Raw genomic sequence first — 16289 nt, 5'->3', positions numbered from 1 at the left:
TACCAGAAGACATAGCGCATTTGTCTCTTAATGTGAAAAAATGTAAATCAGTAACTTTTACCAGGAAAAAGAAAGGTACGATTGTGGTGTACTATATAAAAGATACAGAACTAGAAACAGTTTCGGCAATAAGGGACTTAGGAGTAATATTTGATGAAGAATTAACATTCAACGCCCATATTACAAAAATAACGAACGATGCCATCTGTATGCTCGGGTTCATAATAAGGAGTTCTTAATTATTAACTCACTCATCGATTGTTATTCAGTTATTTACTAGCCTTGTTAGGAGTAAATTAGAATATGCATTTGTAATTTGGGACCCGTGTTCTAAAGAACAAATACATACTATTGAAGTTGTTCAAAACAAGTTTTTGCAGTATCTATATTATAAAACAAATAAGACATTTTGCCCTTTTGATACATCAACACATTATTTAAGAAGTAACTTTAACCTCACGTCGTTGCGCAACAGAAGAATCATTATTTCTCTAAAAACGTTAAATAAAATCGTAAGAAATAAATTTAATTCCATGGAACTGCTCAATTTTATCTCCTTTCATGTTCCACGAGCTGGAGCTCGCATGAACACAGTATTTCAAGTTCCAAGATCTAGAACATCTCATCACTTGAACTCGCCATTTATTAAAATGCTATGATTTTACAACACTTTTGCTGCAGGAATAGATTTATTTTCAGAATCGCACACTGTCATTAATACACATTTAAAGGCCTGTGTTTCTAATTTCTAATTTATGAATTCAAACTCCTTTTTCTATATAATAGGTGCTCTATAACGTATTTATTATTATAGTCACTTACTACTCTAGTTATATCCTTGTTTCAATTCCAGTATTTTTCATACTGTAGAAATAATCTTTGATGTACTCTGGGTTGTCATTTTCTCTGTATATGTGTTTTCCATTCATTCTTCTTCCTTGTCTTTATTATCTTCAACAATATTATTATGTATTATCTTTACTTACATGTATGCATTACCGTATAAGTACTGTTGTGTTAAGAAGGTACTGTACTGGGCCTACTGCCTGTGTACTTTCAAAAAGACAAATAAATAAATAAATAAATAAATAAATAAATAATATGCAATGTAATATGATATAGGCACATGACAGGTATTTCATGAAATTAGAATTCACATAGCAGATTTTACACTAAATGATCTGACTGAAATTCAGAATCTATAAATGACAAATATTTATCTATTTAACCTGCAAATGAAATAATCGATACTAAAATAAATAAGGAAGTGTTAAAAATACATTAACATGCTCGTTACTTCTCATAAAGAAGACTGTTGTAGAATGAGTGGTGCCTTTTGAGAAACAGGTTGGTTAAAGTAAGTAAACCTTTGTACTTTCCCGCAGGGATTTTTGTCAGTGTTGGATAAAAGACTGGTAGTAGCCTACTCCCATGCATCCTGGCGCAAACCGCAGTTTCCTTATTAGAAGAAGCTTGTACTCGGATGTATGTTAAAGTAGGAAATGAATAGAGCCATCAGTTAAATATTTCAGAGCACGCTTGGATCACCAGTAACCTTTCCTGGGCGAAGGAATGAGTGTTGAAACGGCTTTGTAGTTCTTGAAAAAGATGTGACTGAGCTGATGTATCACATACGGCTGTTTCCTTCTTGCCAGGTGAATCCTTGCAATGAAATCACTTCGGACATACAACAGAGCTTCCAAGTAATGTTCCAAAGTAGAAAGCACATTGTCAACTTCCATAACTGCATGGGCCTTTCTCTAGGTAAAGCTGCTTGATGGTTAAGTTTCTACTTTTTGCTATGGTGCTAATAGCACTCTGCTTCTATTTTGGTAGCTACAACCATCTTATATTTAAGGTTACATGAGTTACTGAAGGGTGCAAACTTTTAATGTCATCAACAATTCATATAGCAAAACTGCTCACTGAAACGCCTTCATTGGCTTCATGCAAAATGTAAAGGTTGACATCACCATTGTTCAAATAGTAGGTGGTGAAATTGTATATTTCTTTTGTATTATAGTGCACTCGCTTCCAGTTTCAGAGCAATAAGAGCAGTCTAATGTCCATTGTTGTTATATGGTCAGTATCAGAAGCCTCCTTTGCACCTGTCTTTGCATTTAATGCTTCATCCTTCATTTTCAAGTACGCAGTGTATTGGTCAAGGTCAAGTTTTCCTGAATATACATAAGACAAGTATCACATTGATCTTTTCGAGGCGTGTGTATCCCAAACTTGTCCCACAAACCAAGGTCTGGACCAATGAGGCACCCCTCTTGGTTCACATCAATCACGGTTCACGCCGTGCATATTTTGAAATGATAGAAATCCACTTTAAATGTACATTTTTCTGGTGGATGATATGCCTTATTGGCTGGGAACTTTTGGGATTAGTGCCAACCATTCGATGAAGTATTTCCTGTTATTTTCAGCATCTTTGAATTGTCCACTTTCTGCGTTTGTATCATTAGAAGCGGCAGAGATATTAGGCTGGGTGTCTGGATCTTCATGCTTCTCATCATTAGTGTCATCACCGTCATTGTTTTCTCTCTTGTCAGTGATCCATAGAAGGAAACCATTTTGTTTATTGCCCAGTGTGTTTAGGGTCATTAGTCTACAGACTCTTGCCTACTGTTTATCTCGTGTTGGCAAATAACAGTCTTGAAAATTCTAATTCTTCGTCTTATGTTACAGGCTGACTATAAATGAGATATTCAGATTGCTGGTGTCTTATTGTACAATGTACTAAGAATCAGGGTTGCATAAATCTGTACATCAAGTATCTTTTCTTTAAAAGAACAATCACATTTTGTCAGTTACCATGTTTTACAATCGACCACCACAAATATTACTCATAATTTACGGATTCATATTTTCCCTTTGGTGCTATAAATACTGGTAGCAATAACTCGTACCATACTAGGGGAGAATTATCACTTTGGCTGTCAGGATCAGTATCTTGGGTATTCCAAAGCTATTTCAATATTTGTGAGGGTGATAATATCCTTTCCCTGGTCTGCGGCAAGAAACTGCATTCACTTTACAATACCAGTCGGTAAATACAGCCATGAAATATTAAGGTTGTTAACATGACATTTCATATTTTATTTAGGCCCGCTTTGATCAACGTGGGTTAAATATATTCTAACCCTGGGTTTGTTAACTTAGGGTTAATATTTTAACTCATTCTTATGAGTTGCACATTTCACCAAGCTATTTCAGCAGAGGTTAACTAACACCGTATTACGCCTCGCCGGAAACAGCTGCCGTACCGATCAAGGAGCTAGAGACTAAAAATCAGAGATTATGAACACACTTCTTGCATGGTTCTTTTGTTTATTTCTTGTGCAGTATTTCATTTTCTTCCTCAGTTCTGTGGTAGATATTATTCTCCTGTGATCGTGATAGAACTGATTGCAGTGATCAAAAAATGGAAGAAGTTAGAAGAGAAATAGGGGCACGAATTTTTCTGCTTTAGGAAAAAAATTACTTATTGAATTAGCCACGAAGTACCAAAGCATTATAGAGTGCAAGAAGACTGATGGTGTAAAATTAAAAGAAAAGGAGGGCACTTGGGAGGGCCCACGTTACAGGCCATCTTGCAATTCTATATAATGAATTTTGAGGTTAGAATCACTGATTATGTCACAGCTGACAGAAAAATAGCCCTTGTTGTCTCCGACCATTATATGAAACGACCCTGTGGTAAAAAATTTTATGCAATCAATACGGTACCTTTAGTATAGGAGAGAGAGAGAGACCTGTTTCGGTCAGTTGTGTATTCTAACCTCTTCTGAATTTCATCGACGACTTTACTGACAGTCTATATCTCCTCAGAAATTGTTCCTCAGATAGATTTTGAAAGCTGTTTCTTCTTATTATATGCCTATTTCTGTTAGGAACACTGTTTAACAAATCTAAATAAAGCAACTCTGCATGTAATGCATGATTTATGGTGGCCATTTTGCTTTTAACCTCGTGTTAACAGTTTAAACCAGGTGAAAGGAGGGGTTAACACAGTGGCGGCTTGTGATGATAGAAATGGGTGGGGCACATTCAGCATATTAGGAACACTAGGAATCAATTAAATTAATTCAATTAATCTTAAATTAATCCACCATTGAATATATTATTCATTGTACAATTCCTCTGTATGAGCCTTTGGCTCGTTGGAATTAATTATTGAAATAAATATCTATCTATCATCTACCTTCTTATTTCTTGTATATGAAACTGCGATTGTAGGTTCTATTTTTATCTTTGAACGATTTATGCTGAGCTCTGGTCTTGGTCGGCCCATTTCTTTAGCTAATAATCTGTTTTCGTAATTAAGAGATTTTGTTTGTAAGTAGCTCACTTGATTCATTTTAAAAACACTTATGCTCGCAGAGGAATACACTCAGATACATCACACTAATCTTAACACACATTTCAGATTTACAATGAACATCGGCACCGATGGACACGATTAACCTAACGGACATACAAGGTAAGCACAGGTTTGCTACAAACACTTCCTTTGCACGCGTTAATAATACATATGCCAACAAGAAAGTGTAGCTGGGTGCTATCTAGTAGGCTGTAGGAGAAGTAAGTTCAAAATACGAACTAGCGCTGAAGTGTCACGTCGTAGAAATACTGTGACCGGGTCAATGGAATTTGCCATAACCCCCTTCACCCCTCACAGCTTGCAGAATGAGGGGATGATGTTCAAGTATAAGAACGAGTCGGTCCCATCCGGGATTAGACCTTTACTATGTTGCCTAGTTTAGTCCAGGGCTGCTAGAACAAGAACAACCATGGTGAATCATAGCCTCTTGAACTCACTGAAGGTGAAGAAGTAAGTATTAATAACCACCTAATCGATACTTTATTAATGCCTCAGGCAAAATTGAATAAAATTAAAACTTACAGGACATGTTTCGACCACTTAGTGATCCTCTTCAGCTGTATAAATAAAGAACTGAAAAGAAAAACATTATTTATACAGCTGAAGAGGACCACTAAGTGGTCGAAACATGTCTTGTAAGTTTTAATTTTATTCAATTTTGCCTGAGGCATTAATAAAGTATCGATTAGGTGGTTATTAATACTTACTTCTTGATTAAACATCGATACGGTCATGAAATGGACAACTTGTAATCACTGAAGGTGGTCGTGACAGTAATCGTGCATAATGTTGTTCTAATTTATAATAGTTTTAATCGGTGGAGGGGCACGTGACCATGTGACCTAAAGGCAGAACCGCGCCTGGGTTAACATAACTCTGGCCTTAACCTAGAGTTAAAATTAACCCTCCTTGATGAAACAGAATGAATAGTCAAATTCAGAGTTAAAACTACATAACTCAGGGTTAAGGTTTAAACCACGTTGATTAAACCAGCTTTTATAATCTTAATTACAATAGAAAAAACTTGCATTTCATATTAACAGGGCTGTAATAACTTCCCACACTCGGATACACTTTAGCACGTCTCAGCAATGAATTGCACAGCGCGCCATGTGATATTGTTTACCATTTCCTACTGACGTGTCCTTAGAATACCAGTCACTTGACATTTCTTGCATATAGCAGGTATTAACTTCCATGCATTGGCACGTAGCAGGTATGGTTTGACTAGAAAATGCACGGAAATGAAAACTGACTGCACAAAACAGACATTACAAGTCAATCCATGGTGGTGTGATCTACGAGACTGCGCATTTAATTGAAAACTGTTATTTTTGCACATAGCAGGTATTGCATTTACACAGATGATATCTTCCTTGATTTCTGTGATCCATCTAATGTTGCTCATATTGCTCCATCATTTTTTAATAATTCTCCTGTTTTCTGGTGTCCTGAATAGATGTACAAAGAATGAGATTTGTTTCTTCCTGATTGTTCTTATACTGGTTCCATTCCTTGTAGACTCCAGTGTCCATTTTCTTGGTAGTTTTTGTTTATGCACATTTTGATTATTATTATTCTTATAATCTTGAATAATCAGTCTATTTCACCAGTGTTAGTTGTTTAGAAAATTGTTTCACTTGCTCTGTTATTTTTGGCTATGTAACTTATTTTATAGTGTTTTAATTTTGTGGCTGTCAGGTGGTCTTTTTTTAAATTGTACGTGTTCTTGGTGATTTGTTGTGCTCTGGTCAGTTTATTTATTCTGTTACTAGCTGATGTAACCGTGCTTCGCTATGGAATTCTACATTGTATACAGAATTCTAGGGTAGGTAGAGTACACGTTGTGAGCAAGATTGTATTAAATTGCATAGCTCTTAACGTTACCCTGGAAACGTAACAGAGAAGTCACCAAATGTCTTTTCTCATATGAAGACTGCGTTAGGGAATTTTCATTGTAATAGTAGGCCCTCTTGCCTGCCATCAGACACAATCAGGTTGGGGAATTTCATTATAATGGCAGACACTTATTCCCCACCTGCCTTTTTAAATCCTCAGAAAGATTGTCTTAGTGGTTTTCCCAACTGAAATGAACCTAGGTCATTACGACGACGTCAGTAGGAATGGCGCGAGTAAAAGCAATAATTTCACATGAAATACTCGATCAAATGAAAAACCACACATTTTCTCACTTAACAAACAGTACTAGGCTGCTGATCTAACAGTCCAAAGTTCCAGAGCTGGAATGACCAGGCTGTGGACAGCCGTGATCTGTGAACACACTTAGCTTTTTTGGTGGGGGAGGTGTAATAGTGGAGAGTCCCAGGGCAAAAAATATGCCCTTTTACTAATCTGTTCACTACACTGGCAGCGGAAAAATATATCTGACTTGGAGGCAATTTTTTTCCTCCAACCCAGAGGAGAAACCCCCTCTTCACTGCTAATTTTGAATAAAATGAATGTAGAATTTAATAAAAGTGAAGAGGAAGAAGCTCTTTTTAAGAAACGGCTCTTCTTAGGGTTGAATTTTGAGTTATTTAGTGAATTGTGGTGCTATAATATACCAGCAGTATGGTACCAGTATCAGAAAATGTATGAACCAGAGGAATGCTATGCTAAAGAAGAAAGTTTTCTAACTCCCCGGCTATTTTCTGCCAATATTCAGTCAGGCTGTTATACTCGGTACGCAGCAGTAATCCCATCTATCGGAGTTGACAAGCAACATAAGAGACAAAGAACATCACAAAAAACAATGGTCAGTGTAATGTTATTGTTGATTAATGTTATGCGCTTTCAGTATTGTAGGCCTTCACATTTAGTTTTCTTCTGACTCTGAAATACCACTCTTACTGTAGTCGGTTCGGTAAAATTGAATAAAACATAAATGTTCGGGAATAATTCACTATAACTTTTGTTATGTAATACTTTTCGATCGGACCCATAACATAGGTATTTAAAAATTAAATTTTAGGTGCCTTCCCCTAAACTACAATTTCATCCCGGGTGAATAAAATTGTTTATAGCTTAGACTGTAGTTTCTTATTCCCCGACTCTATATACCGATTTTCATTAAATTCTGTTAACCCATTTTCTTGTGGCTCGGCGTTGATATGGACGTGGCAATAAAAATAAAAATTCACTAATATCTGTGTTATCAAAGCCGGTACGGTAACATTGTATGGCTTAAATGATCAGAAATTGAATAATTATGTAGTATTTATCAATAGGACCACTAATAATATAAATATTTGAGAATTCAATTTTAGACCTTCCCCTAAAACTACCATTTCACTCAGCGTGAGTAAAATGATTTATAGCCTAGATTGTAGTGGCTTATGCCGCGACTTCACATACCGATTTTCATTAAATTCTCTTCAGCCGTTTTCTCGTGATGCATGTACATACATACATACATACAGACAGAAATTACACAAAAGTAAAAAGTGCACTTCTTTGTTACTATGGACATGACCGATACAGAAATACCATTCTTTTCAAATTCTGAGCAATGTACAGACAAAACTTGTTATTTTATATATATAGATATATCTTTGTGGTTGTCTACACTTTTCTTGTGGAACCGGTAAATGAGCAGTGTGTTGGAAAAAAAACCTCTCCTACTACCAGCATGGTGAATAATCAGTCATTCTCCTCTTGAGGTGTCGGATAATACTCTTGAAGTGCAGTAGTCAGTCCAGGCTTTAGGTGTTGAATGGCTGTTTGTATATAGGTTTTGTTATTATGTCTTTATGGCTGTAAGGTAAAATATTCTCGTGCTTCTTATGTCATGTTTCTCTATAAAATCTCCTCTATTATTTCTAGTCTTCTTCCACTTGAAGCCTAACTCTTTTACAATACTTCCCAAACTGGTGCAGCCTCCTTGGTTGCCAATCTTCTCTTCTAACACTGACTGTAATTTAGATATTGATGGGGTTGTTTTCTGATGAAGATAAAATTAATGGATTGTGCATCGAATAACACACTTATAAAAATCATCAATATCCGTTGAATGTTTCTTCCCTTTGCATGTTTTTCGTGGCATAGCAAATGAAGTTCCTTCAGTCTTGTGTTGTCTCTGCTCTACTAAAATTCTCTTGACCATCCTCATCAACACTTTTGTTAAATCCGCTGCTATTTGTTGTACTTTCAATAGGTCTACTGTTCTTGCATTTAATTCTACTCTCCGCAGCTTCTTTCGTCATAAAACTATAAACATTTAGAACAATCTCTAGTCTTTATCCTCTTTTTTTTTCTTCTTAAACTTAAGTTTATAATTTGCAGATGGCAAAACTCGCTTTGCACACGGACATTAGGAATCTGCACTGACAGTGAACAGATTTGCTTTAAGCTACTGACAGTACTTCCCAGTCAAGTCTGTTACAAGAAGCAGCCCCTTCACTTCCTGCCCTACTTCCATATTCCACTTGGATACTAGCTGTCAACCAATATGAAATAGGTCTGTCAGCAGACTTTGCTTTCTCTTTCAAGTGTCAAATTGATATGAATCACTACTACTACTACTTATTCAAATTGATGTTATAAATTCTCACCACTGTTGTTTACTATAACCATAACGAGTAGAAGAGAAAGTGTGAGCTCTTAAGTTGTTCCCTGTTGGCTAGTATAGGGACTGGGATGAATCGTCCGCTAGGGGCAGCACCATTACTATCTGAGGGTTGGTATCAGTAGTTATAATATGGTTATATTTGGTAGTGTTGTTCTGTGAAGGCAAAAACTTAAGCGTCTTGCGTCATTGTTAAGTGAAAGTGAAAAGCTTGTGATTTTTTATTGCATTCATTTATTTAGTATAAATATAGTGCTGAGTTAAAAAACTTACAAACATACCGAGGAGGAAAAAATGCCTACTTGCTTCGTTCCAGGCTGTAAGTTTGGCTATAAAAGTACGAAAGGTACTTCTTCGAACCACCTAAAAATGAAGCAGAATTTTTAAAATGGGAAAAGGCGATTCCCAGAAAAGACAAGAAAGCTTTCTATTAAGTGTTATGTGTGCGATTCACATTTTTCTGATGAATTTATTGCTAAATCAGATGCCTTTGTAATACAAGGCGAACAGGTAGAAATTCCTAGAGATAGACGGAAACTGAAAACTGGCACTGTCCCTCATTATTCCCCAATTTGCCACAATATCTCACGAAACAATTAAACACACGAAAACACACAAACTCAGAGGAATTTGAAGACAGTGAACAGGCAGAAACGTTCACTAGGGAATTAAATATCCTAATAATATTAAATACTTACCAGCAGGGGCTCTTTATAAAGATTCAATAGGGCATCAAACCAATCAAATGGGGAGAGAACCTCAGTGGGAAGAATAATACTTTTGCTTCTTAAAGAACTCTTGAATCCCTAAGAGTAACAACTGAGAGCACCATACATGTGTCCGAGTATTTATGGAATAATGGATTCTGATATGTGCTTACAGCCGAATTTAATCAAGATCCAGAATGGCACTTTGTGACGACCACCCTTCAACAATAGATTTTCTGAATTTACACATGTTGCAGACTATTTATATCCCAAACAAACTTGTCCTGTCATCGGGTAGTAATTGTGAAATTTATTTTATGTAATAGTAATTGTGAGCCCAAATTTGAACTGATATTGGCTTCATTCGTCAATCAAATGAGAACACTGGTTAAGAAGACAGAAGAGACAAATAAGGCTGTAGTAGAACATGCACAAAATAGAATAAGGCAAGCACTGGACTTCACTGAGAAAATGGATGAACTCTTACCGGACTGGGAGAACAATTTAGGTCTAATTAACAGTGATAGCCGCAATCTTGCAAAGGAGTGTTTGATTTATTATCTAGGAGGATATATAGTACGCAATGTATCCAAGGTCACGAAATGTCATGAATGTGTCAGCCTGCTTTACAGAAAGCCTACAGAAGAAATACTTGCCACATCCCTCATATTTATTAGGGACTGTAGCAATAAATACAGAATTGACAGCACTTTCCTCAACCATCCTTCAAGAGCAGTTTATAATGTGTTCATACAAGTTGAAAGTGTAGTGGAAGAAGAACTCTCCTGTGAACATAGTCTATGGGGCGATATATTTTACGCCAGGCTGAGTGGCTCAGACGGTTGAGGCGTTGGCCTTCTGACCCCAACTTGGCAGGTTCGTTCCAGGCTCAGTCTGGTGGTATTTGAAAGTGCTCAAATACGTCAGCCTCGTGTCGGTAGATTTACTGGCACATAAAAGAACTCCTGCGGGACTGAATTCCGGCACGTAGGCGTCTCCGAAAACCATAAAAGTAGTTAGTGGGACTTAAAGCAAATAACATTATTTTTTATTATTGATATATTTTGCAAGTATGTGGACAGTTTGCACAGTATCACTATTAATTCGAAAGAATTAGGATGCTGCGATGACCATGTTGTGGACATTATCCCAAACTTGTGTTACATTATAATAAGAATCGATTTTATTTTGTAACAAGACAGATGAGAAAGGAACGGAAATATTCTATGATCACAAAGTATACCCGGAAGCTATGTAAAACTATCTGAGAACTGACTTCTGGAATGGTAAGCAGAAGCATAATATTTTGCATGCAATAATTGTCTTTTATTCGTATGCTGACTTGTAAGCTCAAGCTCACTTATTGCTGGAAGAGCGGCCTAGCGGAGGAACCGATGAACTAGGGGAGTGATCACACTTCTTCCTTCTACTCGCTATGCTATAACTTTTCCTTTACGTGATATTACTTACAGTTCAGATAAAAGTGGTTAACTATCAAAGCATATTGTCTTTAGTTCTGGTGTCAACAAAATGCTCACAATTTTGTGATTATTAGCGAATAGCTATCATATTATATAGCTGTAAATCACTTTCAGTAACATATGATAGTCCTTTTGTTATAATAAGAGTATTCATATTCACTGTTAGTTGATACCCTTTTTGATGGGTCGACTTGTCTATTAAACCTTCCAAAACACTAATCGCCGTGACACTCCACAATAATGATATAATTTCATTTGTTTGTCCATTTATTTAGGTTCAGAGTGCAATATTATAACTGTAGAAACCTAAATCATGAACATAGTATGTAATACCTATAAGATTTTTCTTTATACTACCTGTAGATTGATGCACAAGGAAATGGCCAGTTGTCGGAACCACGATCACCTGGTGCAGGCAACAATTCTGGCCAGCCTCCTGGAGGAGACTGGGCTAATGAAGAAGAGGAAGAACTGAAATATGGAGCCAAGCATGTGATAAAATTGTTTGTGCCAGTATCATTATGTATGCTTGTAGTAGTTGCTACGATCAGCTCAGTTAACTTCTATACTACCAAGGATGTATATCTGTAAGTTATTGTTTTATTAATTACAGAATTAAATTACTGTATTAACTTGCATGGAAGACATGATTGTACCCTAAGTTATCCTAAACTCAGAATATGTATTATACCAGAACTCGGCAATTATAATTATAAAATACCAGCTGTTGTACCAGTCGTTGATGGGACAATTATTTGGCACATGCATGATAATGTTTTTGTCAAGATTTGGATATTCTGTCTAGTGTAGTGTTTAATGTCGTTAATGTGTTGATCCAGTTTTTTTGAAATTTGGCACCTAATATAATGTAGTGACACCAGGCGTTCAGAACCTAGTTCCATAAATACTCCGCTGGCCCCAGCCTGCACCACCTGGTTGGATAACGCGGGCAGCCTTGCCAAGGCAGCATGTAAGGGGAGCCAGCGGCAATAGCTACCTGATTGAGAAATATTGTATTGAAAGTTTATTCTTACCTTCTTTCACAGATATGTTGACACCAGACCATCTTTTTCCAGGCAAAATTTGCAGCGTTGCGGAAGGTTCTGGAGAACATGTTACAGTTCATCGTTGGTTATACCCCGAAGAATTCATGGGTTGTTCATATACACTTTCTCCCTGTCTCCATTTACATGAGGCACCATCGAACCACGTTAGATGAATTTTCCCTTTCGCTTTCAAGCTCTCAGCTGATGGATGTGTGAAAACTGTCAACCTTATTTACCCCACTATGCACACACTTCTTTTAAAATTACATGGAAGGCACACCATTAAAAATATCAACATGAAAGGTCATACAGTAAACTTATAGAGTATATATCATTTATTAACACTGCAAGTAAGTCATGTCTCTAAACCAAAAGGGTTCAATGAAAAAAAAAAAAAAAAATAGAAACACAGTTATAAGTATCATATTTTGAAAGTTTTGAAGTAATGGGAAATGGTGTTCACTGTACATGTTTGTGATTGATGTTAGTAGAAAGGCTATATTGTTGTTTACTAGCATGGTAAATATCAAGATTCTATGTGCATTAGATCCAAGGGTAGATTAAAATGTGTAAAGATGTACCACTGAAAAATGTCAGCCATTTTTGCATAAAATACACATTTCTTACTGGAGGTGCTGGATTAGCATTGTCATCTACATTTTCTGATTCGGACAAAGAAACATAAACACTTGAATAATTGTCAAAATATTTCGTGATATGGTTGGCTAAATGAACTCTCTTCGCCATGTAACTCATGATAAATAACTAGGTCTTTTTTTTTCTATTTGTTTTACGTCGCACTGACACAGGTAGGTCTTATGGTGACGATTGGATAGAAAAGGCCTAGGAAGTGGAAGGAAGCGGCCGTGGCCTTAATTAAGGTACAGCCCCGGCATTTGCCTGGTGTGAAAATGGGAATCCACGGAAAACCATATTCGGGGCTGCCGACAGTGGGGCTTGAACCCACTATCTTCTGATTACTGGATACTGGCCGCACGTAAGCCCTGCAGCTATCGAGCTCGGTAATAACTAGGTCTAACCTAACTGAACTTTATCTAACACTTCACTAACAATATGCACCTAATTATCTAAGAAAACTATTTAAATAATGAACTAACAAATAAACTAAATATATTGCCTATGATCCCACTTAATTTCTCTATATAATCAGTTCACCAACAAAAACAGGGAGAAATGCACGCAAATTTGCTGCCAACCATGACGTAAACAAGACACTGAACTCCAGTGAGCACATTTTGCAGACTCTTAAGAACCTCGATAAATACGGATAGTTGGGAGTTCCCACAGAGTATGTGTCTGTTAGGTCATCATTCCAGAGGCTGGTTGGATCCTCAAATAGCACCACCAAAGGCTGTGCTGTTATAGGGAAACCGCAAAAACCAATGGCTGAGCCCAAATGATGCGTACTAGGCAAGATGAGGAGTGAGGTAGTTTACCATTGCTTTCCTCACTGGGCCAGAGAGTGCTACTGCAGCATGACTGATCCTATGAGCAACACCTTTCATAACACTCGGACACACTAGTTGTGGTTCAATTGTCATTACTCAGCACCATGCATACCCCAGCAGCATCCATATTGTCACAGCCATAGATGAGACTGGGACTTCAGTGGAAGCTACATTTTGCTGTGGCCTGTGCCAACAGACAAATCCAAAAATACTGTGTCCATCAAGAAATGGCAACAGGCAGTCCTGCAGAATATAACATGAGTTAAAACTGTGCTCGTCTTATTCCGTGCAAAATGCTGCTATCTGGCGTAAATAAACAATAAAGGCCGGTAACGATAGATCGCTACCACAACAGTTTTCACAGGACCTGTGGGTACCCCTGGATAGTTACCTTGAAAGCATAAGGGTTAAAGTCCTCAAACATTTACTACATACTTCCCACCCTCTCACCCTTAGAGATTCCGAAGTGGGATATTTACTGGTGTTCAAATCCAGGGAAGCACCCTGCCGTAACATGAGATAACCGCTCCTTTTTTCCCATTCTCTTGTCTGTTTCTCCCCACACTTCTCACATCATCTACTTGCCAACATTGATCAACAACATTCTATCCCGAAGAATTCATGGGTTGTTCATATACACTTTCTCCCTGTCTCCATTTACATGAGGCACCATCGAACCACGTTAGATGAATTTTCCCTTTCGCTTTCAAGCTCTCAGCTGATGGATGTGTGAAAACTGTCAACCTGATGAAGGCTGCAGCCAAAAATATTAGACCCATGTTTTTCTTTTATGTGTATTCCATCCACGCTGTTTTATGTGGTAAGTTGCTGCTCTCCATCTGTTCTCTAAACATGTATGTATATATATTGATCCTGCTAGCTTTCTTACTTGAGCACTTTCTGTTTATGGTTACTCCAAGTATAAAAGTCTCAGATCGTTAAGCCAGGGGAATGAGGGGGCCAAAGTCCATGGGTAATTAACCATTCATTGAAAATCTTGTGAACAGGTTGCAGTGAATATGTCGATGTGTGGCTGTTGTACTATCCTGTAGAATGTAAGTGTAGAGTGTTTTTTCTTCTGTACCAAGTGGGTGGCTGCATGGTAAGGATCACTTAGTTGTCAGCTTGCATTTGGTGAGTCTCCTATTTATGCAGCAGATAACCAATCTCATATAGTTCCCACCTCCTGATCAGTTAATTCTTTCTCCCGTTTCGTCAATGACCGCAGAACTTGAAATATATTTTGAAACTCCTTTTGTGTTTGGGTGTTTCTTCAAAGGCTTCATTTGGTGTAACACCTGCGTCACCTCATCTTTAATGATAATTTTGCACCATTCTCATAGTTGCTTCACATTCATCTCCCGTTGCTCTCTGATGTCTGTAATTCAGTAGTTTCTCACCCTCCCTCTTTCTAGAATTTCAGGGTCATTCCTCAGCAGTTTACCATCTTCCATTTTAATAGCCCTTGCCTGATATACATCTTGACTACTCTTCTCCCTCTCTCGTGTAATTCTGAAGATTCCCTTTTGTCCTCCTTCGGTCTCATTCTTCATATAAACAACATGTGCCTCTGCCTTAGCTTTTGCCACAGCTCTCCTTTTTTTCCTTCTTTGCCTCCTCCTTCTCCTTATAAATTTCTGTACTTCTTCACTCCACCACGTCTCTTTTTTTCAAGACTACATTTTCCATTAGTCTGTCCTGAGACCTTATTGCCTGTGTCTCACTTAACACCAGCTACAGGGTCCCATCCAACTTTTCAGTTACAACTGTCAACAAAAGTTGCTCACTGACATCCTCCACAAATTTCTTCCAGAAGTCAGTTTCAGTTTCTACCATTTTATTTTAGGTTCAATGATTAGTGTACATTGGGGTGCCATTACCTCTCCAGCTACCACTTTGCAGTCTCTGACTTCTTTTAATATCTCTCTTCTGCAAAGCATGCATTAGACTTTTGAATATCTTTGACCACTTTTATATGTCAAATGCTGGTTTAAAGGTTTGTGGAAATGTGTTCACTGTCGCCATGTTTACTGCTGCAGCAAAGTTTATGTTTTTCCCTTCATTGTTCCTCTGTCTGACTCCATTACTTTCCCTGTATCCTTTCATTTCCTGCATTATTTTCTCCCACATATCCATTGAGTCACCACCTGTAAAAACATTTTTCATTTTTTGGTATTTCATCTAGTACTTCATCTCTGTCCAGAAACAATCCTCCTCCTCTCGAACACATCCCATCTGTATTATAAATAGAAACCAGTTTATTATGTATGTAACATCTTTTAATAAAACAGGATTAAAAATCACATAGTGCTTTCACCCTGTGAATTATCTGGATTTTTTCTTATCTGAATTGCTCGTCACCTCTTTAGTCCAGGTAATCAGGACTCTACTGCACCACAAATATTTTTCCTTAAATTTTGGTAAATTATAATGTTTTAAATTGATGTTATTTTATTTGTTGCATGCATATAATATTTGCTTTTTAATTTCTTCATTAATGCATTCTTAGGTAGCACTTAAATTATTTCTAACGGTCTGTACTACGACTGTCAGATAAACATCCAGATAAGTAAGTTGCAATTTTGCTATCTGGAAGATGAATATTTACTTGCATACTACCAACGGATTTTAG

General features: G+C 37.2%; 1 protein-coding gene across 1 annotated transcript in view; it reads left to right on the top strand.

Moving 5' to 3' along the window:
• Psn (presenilin) overlaps positions 1-16289 on the top strand; it is a 179264-nt gene that overhangs the window by 13190 nt on the left and 149785 nt on the right. The window contains exon 2 of the mRNA XM_067137878.2: positions 11506-11729. Within this exon, the coding sequence (XP_066993979.1) occupies positions 11506-11729 (224 nt within the window). The remainder of the gene's footprint in view (positions 1-11505; positions 11730-16289) is intronic.

This window comes from Anabrus simplex, chromosome 1, assembly GCF_040414725.1.
Source record: "Anabrus simplex isolate iqAnaSimp1 chromosome 1, ASM4041472v1, whole genome shotgun sequence".
Classification (NCBI taxonomy): domain Eukaryota; kingdom Metazoa; phylum Arthropoda; class Insecta; order Orthoptera; family Tettigoniidae; genus Anabrus; species Anabrus simplex.
This window is presented reverse-complemented; position numbering and strand designations above follow the sequence as displayed.